The sequence below is a fragment of the Octodon degus genome, unplaced genomic scaffold (genome assembly GCF_000260255.1).
Source record: "Octodon degus isolate 3935 unplaced genomic scaffold, OctDeg1.0 scaffold00001, whole genome shotgun sequence".
NCBI classification, from domain to species: domain Eukaryota; kingdom Metazoa; phylum Chordata; class Mammalia; order Rodentia; family Octodontidae; genus Octodon; species Octodon degus.
The window spans coordinates 12,396,394-12,415,341 of record NW_004524577.1 but is presented as its reverse complement, the minus strand read 5'-3'; the positions used below and the strand labels follow the sequence as shown (position 1 = coordinate 12,415,341).

At 39.4% G+C, this 18,948-nt stretch overlaps 1 protein-coding gene across 2 annotated transcripts in view; it reads right to left on the bottom strand.

The window, feature by feature from the left end:
• Nucleotides 1-18,948, bottom strand: part of Prim2 (DNA primase subunit 2) — a 299,963-nt gene that overhangs the window by 83,061 nt on the left and 197,954 nt on the right. For both annotated transcript variants that reach the window (XM_004623185.2, XM_023701874.1), the window contains exon 10: nt 15,364-15,549. In XM_004623185.2, coding sequence (XP_004623242.1) covers nt 15,364-15,549 — 186 coding nt within the window. The remainder of the gene's footprint in view (nt 1-15,363; nt 15,550-18,948) is intronic.

Below are 18,948 nucleotides of genomic sequence, written 5' to 3'. Positions count from 1 at the left end.
TTGAAGGGACTGCAGGAATTTAAAATCCCCTTCTAGGGGATATATTGGCCCAAACCATGGCCCTGAACTCTGCTTCTAATGACAGTCACCCAATCCTCCAAGGCAGAAGCTAGGAGACAAATTAGGAAGCTGCTGCAATAATCCAGACGAGAGTGTGGTAGTGTGTGGGCCAGTGCCATGGTAAGAAGCGAAGCAGCAGTCAGCTTTCCTTTATGGCACGCATATCCAAAGTAATCAGTTTGTAAGGAGAAAGGATTACACCAGCCAACTGCCTCCGCTGCTCCTGGGACTGAGGCAAGGTAGCAGTGGAGGTGCGCAGCACAGCAGAGCAAAGCATGGCGCTCAGAGGCATCCACTACAGCCCAACAGCACCATCTGGGGGCAAGCATTTATCATATCACAAGGCTTTTGGGGACACTCAAGACCCAACTACAACACTGAATGCATCACAGGCTAAGATAAAAGAATATGCTGACGGCAGAGGTACTATAAGCAAAAGTCATCAAAGACGACGTGCATTACGGTTTTGGATCTGAGCCAACTCAGACAATGGAACTGCCATTTTCCAAGATGGGGAAGACTGGTGAAGGATCAGAGACTGTGAGCTCAATTCTGGAAATTTAAATGTGGGATATCTCATGAACAGGATTGTATATGTTATATGATGTAAAACACAGATACAGAATAAATAGACCTATTTATGTTATAATCGAACCTATAAAATAGAGATAAAGAAATGCACTAACTTACACCCTGGAACACTGAACTATCCAAGATAACGTAGTACTGCCTTAGTTATGTTGAATATCTGCGACATCTATGTTAACTAGGATCTATCCCATGCGCTCTTCTGAAGCAGTTTATCATTTTTAAATCAGCAAGTAAATTTATCTTTGCTAAAAGGAAGAAAGATGGTTATTGTGACATCAATCAGAGGGAACTCTAAACTGAGAGGCTCCTTATGTACAGTTTTAAGAAAGGTACAACTTGTAAGTAAGATGTCCTAAGTACAACTGCAGCAAAACCACTGTCAACAGTGCCAGATCATGACACAGTGCAGGAAGGTAACCCAAGAGATTTCTCTTGAAACATCAAAAATTCAGAAGTCTTAATTATATTTGTTGGAGACCTAAAGATTAGCATTTAACAGAAAAATAAATTCTAGATAGATTTTAGCACAGTACTGCCCAACAACTTTCTTTGGTAAGCTGACAATTTAAAGAGAAATCCAAACACATGTGTTAAAGAATCACTCATTTTGATATTCAAATCTCTCTCTTTGTATCACAAGACAACAATGAAATCAACCGCTAATTTCTCAGCATTCAGCAGGAATATGCTTACTGGCTTTAACAGCATTCTCCCAGCTTCACAAAAGAGTCAATATAAAACTTACCTTTTTGAGTAATGAATGTTTCTCCTGTCTTTAGCGAAGCCATAGTTTCAGAGGGCAACTCCAACATCAACTTCTCCATGAAGCTCTCTGAGCTCCCTGGGGGACACACTACTCAACTCTTGGCCCACCTTATGCTGTACTTACCACTTCCTACCTCATGCTATATGACGACTAATGAACTAAGTTACCTTACCAGGGACACTGTGTTTACTAAGTTATGTAAAAGATTTCCAAATACCCAATCTGACAAAATATGGCCTGGAAGGTAATTTTAAAAACTGTATCATTATAAAATATACATTCACCAGTCTAACATGAACTATGGTTCCTGAGGTCCAAACACTTACCTTGTGTCTACTTTTTTCTCTGTCACAGTGTGTAAAATGGCACAAAAGAGGAGCAGATGAAACAAGCTCTTCTAGTCCTATAAAACTATATTCCCAGCACTTGGGAAGCTGAAGCAGGATGGGTGTTGTGAGTTTGAGACCAGCCTGGGCTATAAAGTGCACTTAAGGCCAGCCTGTACTGTCTAGGGAGACCTTGTCTCAAAAAGAAAAAAAAAAAAAAAAAAACACCAGACATTTCTTTCTAAAAGTGAGGATGAGGGGTCAGGCAGATGGCTCAGTAGAATAACTGCTTCCCTGGCAAGCGCAAGAACCTGAATTCAATCCCCAGTTCCAAAAAAAAAGTGAGGATGATTTGACTTTGGTGGGGTTTTTGCTTTGTTTTGCCTGCCTGTGCTAGGTTTACTTTAGTCAGGCCTCAACTAATTCAGATAAGCTCAACATTACTTATTTGGGTATTTTTTTGGGGGGGTACTGTTTTTTTTTTCATCTAAGTGAAGAAGACAATAACATCAAAGCATATCATGTAGTATGGCCTATGCAATAGTTGGAAAGATCATAGGATTCTGGAGTTTCTACTTACTAGAAAATTCACTGAATTTTCAGGATGCTCTTGGCAAAATTCAAATAATAATACCCGCTTTCCTTATTATGAGTTCCTGATATTTAAATGAGAATATTTATATAAAGTACCAAGCATGCTGTAAAACTCAAAAAATTTTGGCATTCCTGTCTAAAAATTCCTCCAAAAGGCTTAACCATGGCAGAAGACAAGTTTACTCTGAATCAACCATCTTTTCTAAATGCCTTTCTTTTAACCAATTAGTGTGTTTCTAAGAAGAATATTTTTTTACCCTATTTGCCCCTGTCAATAACCCAAAATATATCCCTTTTTGATTTTTTTTTCTTCATTGTACATAAACCCTATAAACAGTACAGAAAATATGTTTTTCTAGAATTTGGGTTTATCTTTATAAAGAGAAAACAGTATTAAGCATTTAGTATGACATTCATGGTCTGCTTGCTCTAAGGATAAGCAATTTTCTAGGTAATATCATAAGAGCAAATTATCTGGCTAGAAAAGTTCCCTGAAAGACTAATAACACTTTTTAATCCACTGTACTTTTAAAGTAAAATAAAATAAAAAACCTATGCCTTTATTATAACAACCACACCTAAATATAAGGTAAAAAAACAAAAGAGCATATTCTGGAACTTTTATGAAAGAAAACCAACAACTTAACTTATTTAGGTTGCTTTCAAGGAATTGTATTGAATAAAGACAAGGTGCAGAGCACACTGTTCAATGATGTACCGAGGTGGATAGGGACAATGCAAAAATTTCCCACTGGAGTCCTTGTTATTTAGACACTGAAGCCTAGTCGTGATGAGAGGGGTGCTAATGTGGAGACCATGGGCAGGAGCACCTGCACAGGGGTTAACACTGGGGCTGGCCTTATGGGACAGACATCTTGGGGGGGGGGGTTATTCAGCTTTTACCAATAGTAGCTTAAATTAAATCTAGTTCACTCCCAGAGTATTGACACCAATTCCATTTGGCCATCTCCTGACATTAAGACTCCTCTCCCCACATCAGTAAGTTCAATTTCCTCCTTTCCTGTAGGTAATAAATTTCTACATACTACAGGTAGATTATAATAATGTTTTTTAAAATCACATATTGCATTAAAGCTTGGCTTTTAACATGATAAGCGAAACAGGCCATGCTATCCATAGAAAGGTGTTACTAGTTGGAATAAAATATAACACTGTTATAAACAGAGATTAAACAGCTTTACTACAGCATTATTCAAATTGCATCCTTTGTGTAAAAGGCCTCAAGGCATAATCAATAAGTTAATAATTAAAACACATGAAACTATAGCAGAAAATAATCATCATAAAATTGTGTTAAAATAATGTTTAAGTGTTGGCTTGTCAGAACAGGCCCATTAATAAAGACAGATTTTTTTTAAAACTATTCCTAGAAGGTCCATAAATTCAATAATAATAGTAGGAGATAACAGTGAGAGACAGAGAATGCTTCACATGATGCTTTTTGGAAATCCTTGACTCTAGTTTTTGTAGTCGAACTACGAACTATAGAAATACAACGCCTAGATTCACAAGTGCTGGGCAAAACTTTGCAAGGGATAAGGTAGCAAGAGGGGCAAAAAACAGTGTCCCAAAGTGCTGACACCCTTGAAATGCCCACGACCAGGCTGAAGTGTGCCTGCAGACATTGCAGTATCACTACAGAAGGAGGATGTGAAGCTCAAAGCACATAATGGAGGCTTGAGGATTTTGTGATGAATTAAGAGCAACACATTAAGAAAAAAGGTCAACTACAGCACATGCATCATCAGCAAACAGAAGGAACCAAGCCCTTCTTTAAGGTTACGGCAAATGGGACATTCCCTAGAAAAGGAAAAAAGACTCCACTGGTATCTTTTGAATTACTTTGAGATTGTATTTGTCTCAGAGAGTTATAGTAAAAACACTAGTAAACGTTACTATGTCCTGGTTTATGTTTAACTAAGTACATATTTTTGGCTCACATGATTACGGAACCTGACAAGTCATATGACAAGCTATCTACAGACTAGAGTTCCTGGGATGCCAGGAATAATGCTCAGTCTAAAAACCTCAGAAATAGGAAAACTGACACAATCAATCTCAGCCTGAAGCCCAACACCCAAGAACTTAAGGCTGCTGTATAAATCCCAGTGTTCAAAGGCCAGAAAGCCTGGAGTTCTGACAACTGAGGGCACCAGAAGAGTGCTCTAGCTCTGTGTGAGAAAGCACACCACCTCTTCTCCAAAGTCTGTGCTCCAGCCAGGTCCCCAGCTGATTAGGGAAAGCCTACCACCTGAGGGTTCACCCATTCACAGGTCAGCCTCCTCTGCAAACACCCTCACAGACTGTGACAGTGTATTATCTAGAGTGCTCCCACGGCCTCATGCACTCCTAAGTGGGGCTTCTGGGAGTAACAGGATGATGGGCATGTAGTAAGAGGTTAATACACTGATGAGTTTACAGCTGGGTGTGACATTTGGAGGTGAAGCCTGGTAGGAAGAGGTGGGTCACTGGGACGTGGCGTGGAAGGGCATCCTTCCTACTCCCTCGATCCCACCCTGCTTCCTGCCCACCCTGCCTGCCATGCCCTGTTTCTCCTCACAATGCTACATGCCTTAGAGCCAGCCCTATGGACTGAAGCCTCTACAAGCTGTGGCCAGAACAAACCTTCCCTCTTTCAAATGTGGGTATCAGCTATTGCAGCTCAGCAATGAGAAAGTAACTAAGACACAGGGTGTTTCTTCATGCAGTTAAGCTGATGCTCAAAATCAACCCTAAGAGTCAGTTTTTACCTTGCCTAGTTTTCTTCATTGTAAAATAGTGAACACTGATAACCATTCATTGATATCCTGCTCACATATGATAAATAACACTATGAAGCTCAGAGCTCTTATGTAAAATTCAAGTTGTGGCTAAAATACCACATTTTTAGTTCAATCTTGACTACCCTATTTAAAACTATATTCAGGGGGAAAGGGTGTGGCTCAGTGGTAGCTTTTGCCCTGCATGCATAAAGCCCTGAGTTAAATCCCCAGCAACACCAAAAACAAACACACACCTATACTCAGGCATCACCCAGCATTCTCTATATTCTCCCAGAAAATTTTTCTCCACAGTAGCTATCACCAAGTAATAAATCATATAATTTACTCTCTCTCGCCCACCAGAATGGGAGCCCCTAAGTGCTGGTATTTCTGTCTATGCTCTTCACTGCTACACCTGTAGTGTCTAGAATATTATCTGGGATATAGCAGAAATTCAACAAAGCTTGTTCAATGGACAAATGAAATACATTCCTTAAACTCCTCCCTGGGAAAAAGACGGGTTAGGCCGAATCTCCATGGTAACACGAAAGAAAGACCATCCTACTCTAGGGATCCCAAGTCAAAAGCAACTCACTGTACTTCCCTGAGTGCCTCATCCATTCACCCACCCATTCAAAATTTTTAACCAGAGTTTGTGTCTCCTTCTCTGAACCTACTCTCAACTTTAAAAACCTTATAGATGTTTTTGTTAGCCCACACAGTAAGCACCTGACTCCTCCATGAGGAGGCATCCCCATATCCCTCACCAACTTGGAGTCATACTTTCTGATTGAGCTGCACATAGCAGCAACAGCACTTTAAAAGCACAGCCATTCTGGTGCCCACAACCATGGACACTTACGTTCTCTTACGTAAGGAGCAATGTAAATAATATAGGTACTAAACAGATGTTTGGTTATTTCTAAAATAAAATGAAATCCAACTTTAGACAGAAGAAAACTAACTGGAAGAATGGCTCAGCATGATTTTTAAAAAGTAATAACAGTAATTTCAATAAAAGTGTATAGGCAAAGATGGGTAATAAGCACATTATACGTTGCTAAATAAACAAAGACCAGAATGTAATTTCCCATACCTTGAGTCTTTGACATACTGAAGTTAATAGGTCTTCCAAAGAAGAATCCCTGGACTCAGAACTCTGGCCCATTTTGGAATTTACAAGCCACATTTTCCACCAAGTCATAGCAAAAGAGCACAAACTCCAGGAGATCTTAAGCTAAAACCTTCTTAAGAATCTTTAAGTTCTAGTAACGTTTGCCCCTAAGAACACCACAAAGATTAACAAAACTTTAACCCACATTTAATAAGTTGGTAAAAATTTCATTTTCATATATCATTATAATCTGCAAGGTTTCACTGGCTAAATGATTTTATAACTGAATGGTTAAAGTTGAAGTCTTGGGCTAGGGACACATCTTGGTGACAGCACCTGCCCAGCGTGCATGAGGCAGTGGGTTCAATTTTCACCATCACAGACATAAAAAATTAATGTCTTCTCCATTTCATCTTATTTACATAATTTCAGTATCAATAAACATCTGAAATAAAATACTAAAAGGAACTGGATTTATTAAAAATAATTTTTAAAAGAAGCATGTTGGGAAGGGATAATAATGCTTGTTTTACTTCAATGGCAGGCTTAACCCAACAGATGGGCTACTGAAAATTCAACTAGCAAGTTTCTTGACTATTTGTGAGCGAGTCAAATCTGTTCAAGTTAATATAATGTGGAGGACCGCCATATCACCCTCTCCCAGACCCAAATGTGATAGTGCTTACTTGCTAGCAGTGCAGGATATATTGAAGTGATTTCTGTAAATTGGTTTCCAGCTTAAATAATGAATCTGGCTGGCTGTGTACATGTCTTCACGACAGCAAGTGGGTGGCATGTCGGGCTAGCACTGCTCCCAGCCAACGGCCACAGCTGAGCCCTAAGAAGTGGGCCACACTGTGAGGCTGAGATATGAGGGAGCATCAGCCAAGGCCTGTGTGACTCCAGAAAATTTACTTTCCAGAAGTGACTATAAAACAGGTTACTCATTAACCACAGTCCAATCCAGCTCTTCTGATCCTTTTGCAAGAATGCTCAGTTCCACCTGATACAAGCTCTGCCTGCCTTGCCACTTATCTAGCACATCCAGCCGCAATCCCCTCACCATCTTCTTCCATGCACATGTGATCAACAAATACCGAGTTTCTGGCTGTCTCGTGGCCTTTTGTTTCTCCCAAATGGCTAGCCATCGCAGATTCCCATCAGGTCACTATTTTGTCTCTTGCTCTTTCTATTTACTGTGAGCTGGAACACCTTGTAGGAGAATGGGGTCCACTGGTCCCCAATAATGAATGTATAGATATTTAAATATTAGTTATTTTATTGTGCTATCTAGAATTAGTGTTCTAGATGACATAAAAAGCATGGAAATAAGCCCTTAACACACACAACTCTATTACGTATGAAAATATTCAGGAGAAGGCCTAGGCAAATGGCTCAGTGGAGGAAAGGCTGCCTAGTGTGTCTGAGGCCCTGGATTCAACTCCAGAAGGGAAATGAAGAGGACCAACTAAAATCAGCTTTAAAATCCAGTTACAAGGGAGGCTGAAGCAGGTGAACCTCAAGTCTGACCATGGCCTGGGAAACTTAACAAGACTCTGCCTCAAAATAAAAATTTTTAAATGGCTAGGAATGTAATTTAGTGGTAAAGTACCCCTACATTTGATCCCCAGCACTGAAAAACAAAAGTTTCTCAACTACAGTGACAAATATTAAGCTATTTTTGCAGGAAACATTTATTATAGTCATATTATTCTCAACTAAGGTTTGTGTCTACAAATTATTAGGTTTATAAATATGTTGAAAAAATACGATTATAGAATACATTCATCAAAATTTAAAACTTATTAATATTGCTTTAGTACTTTATAAGATTACACAGTATTTCACAAACAGCCTTAATTCTTTGCAACCCTTCAGCAGGCATTGCTGCAAGGTCCACTTTATTGATGAGTTTATGGAATCTCTAGTAACTAAAGGGAGAGCTGAAAACCTCTATTCTAAATCATGTTTTCCACAGGTGCAGCCCAGCAGCAGCTTGAATAACTGCCTCCTCCGCCTCCTTCCCTCGCCCCCGGGTGTGGAGTAAATGCGAACTTGGGCTCTCGTCCAGGTACGGTCATCTGCCTGTGGAAAACATGTTAAATTCTCCCTAAAAGAAGGCAAATACCTTATAATGGTGGTGGTGTGGGACTGCATTAAATAAGAAACAAATCATTTAAAGCAGTATACCTACTTTGCCAGCTCCTGCCTTGCACATTCTCTGCTTCTGCTCTTAAGACACTGCTAGAGAAAGCCAGGGAGAGCCGACCCTACTGACTACAAATCTAGGGCCCAGTTCTGGCTTCTCATTCGTAAACCAGACTGAAATAGTAATGTGTATCTCCTAGGGCTATTTTAGGGATAACAAAATACAGTATATACAAATTATTATTATTATTATTATTATTATTATAGTACTGCCATATGTTAGGTAGAAGTAAATGGTCTGAACTGTAACCATTCTATAGCTTCGCATCTTTTATTTATCATTAGTGCCCTAGCATACATATGGAAAGTATAATTTTATACTTTCTTCAACTTTCCTTAAGACTTAATTGCACCAAATCCTTTTGGTAACTGGTCTCATCTACTTTCTACTGTACTTTATTAGGAAGACAAGCAAAGCATGATTTTCCTGATTCATTTCTTCCTGAAATGCCACTTCACCAAATTCTAATTTCCCATCCATCCTTCACATGTCAGACAGAGATGCTTGCGGATCCCTTCACACAAGTCATTCACCCCACTTTACTGCGTATCTAGGCTCTGTCAGGTACTACATCATGTGCTAGGTGTGAGGCGGCAGGAGACACACAGCCAGTCCCCGTACTTAGGAAGCACCATGGGGGGGGGGGGCTCACACTACGAACAGTCACCTTATAAATATGTACACATTGACCTTTCATCTCCTCGGGCCCGTCTCCTCAGTCATCGCCAACAAATCCTCCACCTCCCTTAGTGTGCCCTGGGCATCACCTTCCTGGGTGTGGCCACCTTCTCCAACTAGTACATCCCACCCCTTTTCTTCCTGAAGTCTCACATTCCCAGAGCAAAGTCTCACATTTCCTCTTGTAGGCAGTGAGACCAGGAAAGCAGGCTTTTGTTCTGCTCTTTTCTTAGAAATGACTTCCTAAAAAAAAAAAAGTGTCTGTGCTTTTTTCTCAGTTCAGAAAACACAGCGTTACTCTTTTTTCAGCATTTTTTTTTTAATGTTATGTATTTAGTACAGATCTACAGGGTCGCACTGTGTAGACTCAACTCCTAGTGACTCTCCTGTTTTCAGCCTCCCAAGAGCTGTGGTTACAGGCGCACACCACCAACACCCAGTCTCAACTGCCCTCTCAGTTTGCCCCAGAGATAGGGATGGCAAGGCATGCCAAGGATCGAACCCCAGTCCCTGAATCTGCCTAAGCAGGCACTTTAGTCCACTGAGCTATCTGGCTGGCCCTACACAACATCACTCTTACTTTTGAGAGTTTTCTCTTAGTGACAGAACCCAGACTGCAATTTTCTCTCTTTTACTTCAATTTATCTGATAATTCTGTTTCTATCTCTGGCTCCTTCATCTGTGTTCCAAACAGTGGGCATTTCTCAAAGTTTACTCTGCTCTAAATCTCTCTGTATACTTTCTATTCACCAACTTATTTACCTTCCAAAATTTTTCTCTTAATTTTTTTGTAATGATTCTCAAATCTACATCCCCATGTTTTCACCATGTGTACACTCAGGAAACTATCACAGAGGTAAGGAAAGAAGAAAAAACCTGATAAACAACCAACAAAAATGTCTACCTATTAAATTTCAAATATATACCGAATTCAAGACCTACTTGGCCTCTGCTCTGATCCTAGACGGTTCAGCTCCCTGCCCATTACCTACACTAATGGAGCCTCTAACTTTGTTACCTGGGTGGACCACCTAAGGTATTAATGCTTTCCTTATGTTGTTCTACAAACTGTTTCTCAAAACCAACCCCGATGTCCCTCTCTGGCTTTTCCTAGCACTGGGGAATCGAACCTTTACACTGAGCTACATCCTGGTCTTCTACTTATTTATTTTCAAACATTGGTCTCACTAAGTTGCCCAGGCTAGACACAAACTTCCAATCCGCCTGCCTCAGCACCCTAAGTGCTGGGGATATGTCACCACTCCTGACTCCTTCAAACTTTTTTTTTTTTTCAGCAGCCCATAGAAGACAGCCAGAATCCATTCCACTACATACACCTCTTGGACATCTATAGAAAATAAGCTCTGCTGTAATTCAGTCTCTCATTCCCTTCTTTGTCCTTATCCTTCTCCACTGTATGAAAATCTCATATGAAATCTTTTAATAAGCAAGCACAAAGTTTATTCTACTTTTGGAAACTTTACCGATTATTCCAGGCCAAGCTAACTTCTCTTTCTTTATGAATACCAAAAATGACTGGTCAGGATCTGTACTGAACCTTTGATTCCTTACCACTGTCTCTATTTGTGTATGTCAGTGCTGTACACATTCTGTAGGAGCCAACAGTGTCAGCAAATTCGCCTAGGTCCATGGAGTCTGCATACTGAGCAACCAAAACTGGACAGGGCTGACACCAAGCACGTGCTCTGGATCAGTTCCTTCCAACCTTCTGCGAGTCACTGGGCACATACAAAATGATATTTAAAAAGCAAAAAGCACCAGCTGTACCACAGCCCAGCCTAGCTTCCTCAAGGGATCACGGGATCAACACTGTAGTACACTGGAAATGTATTACTGTATGTGAGCTGAAGACCTCTGCTGCACATATTCCTTTAGTATTTACTAATATCTGACATGTAACAGGAGTTCAAATACATGTGTGGGTTATCAACCAGTGATAGCACATTATGGTCAAACGGCCAACAGAAGCAGATAGAAGAACAAATAAAAGCTGAGGAACTTCAATGCCTGTTCTTTGGATAGGCCAATAATCACTTTAGATTTCTAGAAGAATGACGTTTAAAACAGTGGCTCTTAAGAATCCTTACACATTAATTTCTTGTGGAAGTTGTGGGCCCTCTTCACAGTACCTGACTTAGAGAATCTGCCCTTGTAACAAACTCACAAATGATGTTGACACTGAGATCCACTCATCTTTAAAAATACCCTGGCAGTAAATATGCTTCCTATACTTACACCTCATAAGCCAAACATTTAATCCTTTGATAGTCAATTTTAACAGCATCAGCCTGCTCCAAGTCATGATGCAAACTAGATTCTGGGACAAAAGATAAGCTTTTTAAACAGTGCTAAACGTTCCTTGACCCAATTATAACAACAGAGAGTGGATCTTAAATATGCTATCAACAAGGACAGGAATTTCAGCTACATAAAATGTGCATGATCTATGTTGTGCTTAATATCCAATAGAGCCAGGTTAAGGCAATTCAGAGTAATAACACTGTAGGAAATATGATTGAGAGGACACATTGCTCTGAGTTTATTAGATGAATTATCTACTTCAATTTAATTCTAGAGGCTGAAGTGATTTATACTCAAGTTCCAAGTGAGAGAATAGTTTAGAGGTATGTTTTTTCATGGTTTACATAAAGATTTGGTTAATTTAATCTCTTATACACAGTGAGGATTTTTCTCAGGTAGACTGGTATGTAAATTATAATTACAACTAAGAAAAGCACACATAAAACAAAATCCATTTTATTTGCATAAAGCATAGGTGCATTTATTTCAGAAATCTTAGACATTACTTAAGGAATAAAATTTTCAAAATTTCAAGTATTTCTTATAGAATTATTCACAAATCCTAAGAATCCTATTGCAACTTGCAAATGTTTCCAACTAGCATTTTAAACTTTTAATATATCATAAATATTCATGCTAAATACAGTTAAGCCTAAGAATGAAAAGTTTCATTAAAAACCTAGTGTTTTGGACTGAGGAAACAACTGGTTTGCTCTAACATCATTCATAACAACAGGCTGCTCCCTTACAAATGGCTGGTATTGAGCCGGGCGTGGTGGCACACACAGCACTCTGGGAGGTTGAGACAAGAGGATCGGATCAAGTAGAGATCAGCCTGAACCACAAAGCAAGACCTAGGCCAGCCTGAACTACACAGTGAGATCCTGTCTCAAAAAGGAAAAAACAAAGGTGTTTTACTACTAGGATCCCTTATTTTCTAGTAAAACATGCATTCAAATAAAACAGTAGTCAACTGTACAGAGAAAGTAAATTCAGAAGACAAATGTGGAAGCAGAGCTTTTCCCCCCAGTGCAGAGATTGAACTGTTTTAAGATTTCTTTTATCTGTTCACGTTTGCCATACCTGCTGCTTCATTCGTCTTAAGGAACAGATACCTGGACATAACGCATCTTCATTATTTATGGTTCCTTTCCCCTCCCCCACTCCCTCCATCTCTAGATCTCCTTCCCACATTCTCCTCATCATCTGATTGTTATTGTTTTAGTCCATGTGGGTGTCATACAATGATTACACTCACTGTGGCTAGCTGGTCCACAGACACAGCACATCTTAAAAGCTTTTCAGGTCTCCTTCCTCTTCTTCCCCCGTCCACTGTTGGTGTTGGTCCTCTCCTGTCTGCATGAGATCTCTTCTCCTTATTTCCTTTTATTCACCTTTTATTTTTTAAACGACAACCACCAAATACAAAGCAATGTCCAAACCAGCTAACAAAACAACAGAAGGATGAACAGAAGAATTATAGCAGAGAAGCAAACAATGGAAGAGTGAACAAATTTTCTGTCTATTTTCCCTTCATCTCTTGTGCATGGTATATTTTTGCTTAGTTTTCTCTCCATTAATTGATGCCATTCACTTCTCCAAACCCTGATTTATTCTCTAGCATGATCCACCTCATAACCTTCTCATCTCACATTACTCAACGATACTTTCTTTCTCACCGAAGTCTTTGAGAGCACTGGAAAAACGTCTAATATATATCCTCCACAACCAGTCTACAAAACATAAATAGCATTTTAATAATAGTATTTTCTATGCCTCTTAAGACTACTTTAATTGAATATTTTACTTGACAGGTATAGCTATTAAATTGAGGAGAATATTATAATTTAGTATCACTCAGTTGCATTGTAGAAGTTAACAACTGAGAAAAACATGACAATTTACTTATAGACTACATAACAACAGAATAGCCAAAAGCCAGTGATTTGTAAATGTAACTTAACAATCTCTTGGTCAAAAAAACATATTTGTTATAATAAGGTTATGAAAACACAGTTTGCTATGTCTACAAAGGAATTACTCATAATATATAAATTTTACATAATGTTTATATTGCAAAATAACCCATAAGAAAAAATTTCACAAATTTTAAAAACCTGCAATGTGGAACCCAGTGACACCCAGACCACCCCAGATGTGACAGAAGACACACCAGCGAACAATGTCCAAGCCACAAAGACCAGAACACACAGGAGAGGCCCACGTTGGCCAGCGGCACTGATTTTTCCCTTCCCTCTCCTTTGTTCCTCTAGTTTATAGCACAAACCAGCTAAAAATGCTAGCTCAACTTCTTTCTCCTACTCCCAACACCACTGCCTTTTCCTCCAACTTGTAAGTATTTGCCTACTGCAGCTCTGCGTGTCCCCTGGCCAGGCTGTGAAGCCCACACCTGGTGGGGCATTACGGTGTTGTGCCAGGCGTGCCTGCAGGTAAAATGAGTGTGGAGCTGGCAGAGGTAGGAAAGCAGCCTGCACTCCCCGGTGAAAGTGGGCTCCTCTGGCCACAGTTCTCACCAGACCCTCTTGGAGGAGGGCTCCTCCTCCCTGACTGGAAAGGAAAGAGCTAGCTTTGCTAACCAGGAGCCTAGCACATGAGCTGTGCTGTCAGCCGTCAGACATGGGGTTTGCAGGGACACATGGAGAAGGCTTGTGTCAAGACAGCAATCTGCAAGGCAAGGAGAGCGCCCCTGGAGAAACCGACTTCACCAGCCCCTCCAGCTCGGGTTTCCAGATTTCTATTGGATGAGCCAACCAGGCTTTGGTGTTTAGTTATGGAAATGCTAGCAAAAGAACAAATAACATAATAAGGTGTTTGCTATAAAATGTTTTTATCAATATTCTTTGTTTCCAGGGTCAGTGAGCTCAGCAGACTAAAGCGCCTGCTTAGGCAAGTGCAGGGACCACTGTTCGAAGATCACTATGCACATTAAAAAAAAAAAAGGGGGGGGGGCCTGGGGAAATAGCTCAGTAGAATAAGCGCTTGCCTGGCAAGGACAGGGTCCTGAGTTCAATCCCCAGTACCACACACACACATTAAAAAAAAAAAGAAGAACACTATGAATCCAAGCTGCATAGTGAAACCCTGTAATAACCAAATACATTACATATATATATATATACACACATATATATATATATATATATATAAAATGTTTCCTAATTAGCCTTTCACATTAAAAAGAAGCCAAGAAATAAAGCATTTACATCATAGTACGAGGTCATATAAAAGGGGCTAGAAAACATATTTCAAAATAAAATATTATTAGTTAGCATGACTGAAAAGAAGCCAGAACTAGGAATGAAAAATCTAAATACCAGAGATAAATTTTAAAACAGATGATCAGTTTTGTAGGGACTAATAATCATGCCCTATGAAAGATTCGGTATAACACACTTTAACTGCTTTTACTGTAACTGTTCACAGTATCTCCTGCCTTCATAACATTATGTATGTGCATACAGTCCTACAGAAACAACACAGGAAGCAATTTCAGTCTTACAATTCCTACCAACAGCTGCATACCAACAAAGGAGACCCTATCTGTCCTGAGTCTTTGGTTAGCACACCCTACTACGTAACTGCCTTTTGACCTAAACTACCTTGCAGACACATTTATCTTTTAGAATTTCCAAGAGTATTAAAAAGACAGAACTTTTAGACTTTTTTTCAAGGGGTCTAAACACGTGGGTTGGGGAGTGGAACAGGAGGAGTTGGGGAAAAAGGAGAGAGAAGGTAAATGGAGCTGAATATGATCAAGATGCACGTGCATTTCCCAAAATGAAGCTTATCATTCTGTACTACTAATAGGCTCTAATATGAACAAACAAACAAACAAACAGAGCCTTTAGTTTCCAGACTAAGTTAAAATTTCAGCTAGTGCTCTAACTTTCCACAATTACCTTGTCAGGATCCATCTTTCCTCTGACAAACTCTCGCTTCCAGAACTGCAGAGCCTGCTCCAGGGTCAGACCGATGCCCTTCAGGAAGAGCCCGTACTGCATGCGGCCTCCGTGCCGGAGGTGGTGATTTTCCCGCAAGGCCTTGTGCAGCTGGCGCATGCAGGGAGGGAAGGACACAGTCGAGAGCTATGGGAGAAACAGCTTCTGGTTATGGGGGAGAGAGACACCCAGGATCCCTAATATGAGTGCCAACTCTGACTCCATCTAACTGAAATAACAAAAAACGGTAAGTATTGCTGGGATTGCAGAAAGTGGACTTTTTCTTACTAATATTTTATATTCAATTCGTAAGATGACAGTGTTTTGGGGCTGGGGAGATGGCTCAGTGCAATAAGCGCTTCCCTGGCAAGTGCCTGTGTTCAATCCCTGGTTCCGCAAAAAAAAAAAAAAAAGATGGCAGTGTTTTAATATATGGAGTTAAATGCTACTTCATAAATTATTTATAATCTTACAAATTATTACTAAAATTTATTTCACCTCTTGTTTGAAAAACGTTTTCTTTGGAGACAGCTATAGTTTCATTTACAATTATAAGAAAGAATACCAAGAGCTATTGTGTACCCTGGCTGCCTTAAAAGATAAAAGCCTGGAAAACTATAGTACAGTATCATAACCTGAATCCCAACACTGCTACAATCCACTGTTCTAAGAGACCCTCAGTTTCACTTATACATACACACTTCTGTGTGTCTGTGCATGAGGCTGATGTGTTACACACGCAGGTTTGCACATCCTCCACAGGCAGGATGCAGACCAGTTCCAACACCACAGATCACCGCGCTCCCTTCTAGAGCCACCCCCCACTCTCTCTGCCCAGCTCCACTCTCCCTGCCTCTGTTCCCCAGCCCTCAGCAACCATCAACCTGGCCTCAAGCTCTGTAGTTTCATCATTTCATGAGGATTATAAAAACAGAATCATACAATACATAAAATGTGGAAGTTGGCTGTTTTTACACAGCATAACCCCCATGACATTCACCCATGTCACTGCATCTAAGTCCTTTGTTAATTACTGAATGGTACTTCACGATCTGGATGTACCACAGTTTCTTTAACATCTGCTCTCTGAGCACACTTGGGTTATTTCCATTTTTTTATTTCAAAACGTCTGAGTAATCTTGAAGAGGTTTGTGCAAAGGTGTAAGATTTCATTTCCCCGAGATGATAAATTTTCAAAAACACAACTGCCAAGAAGCAGGTCAATTCATAAAATAAATCAAATCTAAAGTGGAACACAAAAGAAAAGTCAAATAATGTGCTACAGAAATAAACAGCCTGTTGCCAAGCTGTCTCTCGGGTAGATGTTTGTTTAAAGAGGAAGGGGGTCATGAATGAAGGCAGGAGATAGGAAAAGGAGTCTTGCAGGACTGTCCTGCTACAATGCTGTATATAGTTAGATTTCTGGACTTAGGTGTAAACATATATAATTGTTTATTCCTATTTTTTAAATATATACTAATTTTTAAATTTTTTTCATCATATTCTGTAGGGACTTAAAGTTTAGAATATCAATACTTGATGAAAAATACTTGTTCCATGTTATGCCTAAGATGTTTGATATTCAGACAGATAATGAGGTTAAGCTCAACAGCCTAGGTTGGACAGTAATAACAATAAGCTTCTCTTCTGGAGGGTTAACGACCTAAGTTTGCAGACCAAAATTAGAGAAAAAGGAGGGTCACAAGGATAGCCAACATTTTGGCCCTAGCCTCCCAAGGTCAATTAAGACTCAGGACATATGAGAACCTACACTGTAACATCATGTAACTCAGTTGTGTCCCAAATTTTCTGATCAAGGAGATTATGGGGCCAAAGAGGAAAGTGATCGATGATGTAGCGTGTGCCTAAGGAGAGTCACATGGAGAGAAAACATTTTCTCAGGCTTTCACAGAAAGCACATTGGCCAAGCAATGGCCGTGACTCATCCACATGGCTGACACTGATAAAGGATCTACAAATTGAGGTACAAGGGTCTCAGGATAAATCCTGAGAGGATTTGACTGACCTTAACAGATACAAAAACTACAATTCTTGTTACACAGGTCTTGCTTTATCTTAGTCTTAACCATCCAGCAGAAAAGTATAAAAATGAAGTATAAGAAGTAAAGCCATGGTGTTACGTTGAGCTGTAGAGGACTCAGGTCAACCACTTCTGACATTTCCAATGAAGCAGAAGACCCAATACTATTATGGCCTACTGGACTCTTTTAGAATATTTTGCTGAGTTCACACACCTATATTTAAATGATGGAACTAAACAAAAAAGGGGATACAGATGAATGACCATTTTGTATCTGTGTATTCAAAATGGTTAAGATAGATAGATAGCTACATTCTCTTAATTCAATGAATAGAAGGATTTGTTCTAATAGTGTTTGTAAATAGGATATCATGTCTGCATCTTGTACAACAAATAACCACTAGGAAGACAGTATGCAATGCGTTAATTATTGGAACTGTCCTACTAATTTGATTTGAAACTGTCTCACTGCTATTTGTCTCTCAATAAAATTATGGGGAAAAAAAAGAAATAAACAGTTTGTAAAAATTACAGGTCATCAGTCATGTGATCACCACTGCGTTACTGCCACAGTATACACAGTGGCCATTTACTTGCTATGCTGTCTGTCTTCCTCAAATAAGGTCCACAAAAGTAGGAATACTTTTGTCTTACTCACCTCTATATCCGTAGTTCAGTGGCTAGAACATAACTGATAGGCTAAACATATGTTCACAACATAGATCAATTACTATTCAACTATGCTCCTCCATGGGACCTTCCCCATGGAAAGCATCTCATTAGTGTTGGAACAGCATTAATATCTAACTCTTCATGCAATAAAATAATCACAAATCATGGGGAAGAAAGGAGTAGTTGGGGGTAGAAGGGATTTTAATTGGCGATGAAATAACTGTTTAGAGGAAATTAAGAGATGAGACATTCTTCACAGCTTCTACAATTTGCCAAAAAAAGAGGAAAAAAAAAAAAGGGCACACACTTGAGCAGTATGCTGTGTTAATCAGCCTCTGGAAACTCATGGTCACTACTGTGGACCTTATTTGAGGAAGATCTCTTATAATTGTAGAGGCCAAAGGCAACATGTATTAATCTCATGATGTCTCAACAAATTTAGTGTTAAAATATTTATACAAGCTTTTCTTTTCCTGACGTATACACTTTTTTTTTTTAAACTCTGTATTTAACTGCAAGTACTGGATTATAATTTTTCAAATAGTAGACAATCCGTTCATTCTGATCTGTCCCTAATAACCTTACTATAATTCTTATTTCCTGGCATTAAAATTGCAGGATATTTTAAATTTACTGTGAATAATTTGGTAGCTGTCTAAGTAAAGGTTATTTTACGTATTACTTAATTTTCATTTGCATAAAGAGTACAAACTTCATTAGAAATTAAGGAAAAATTCTAACCAAGTATAGCAAAGTATCTTAATGGCACTCTAGCAGGACAATTTATAATAGCTAAATCTTGAAAAAGCCCTATCTGCCCACCCACAGACACG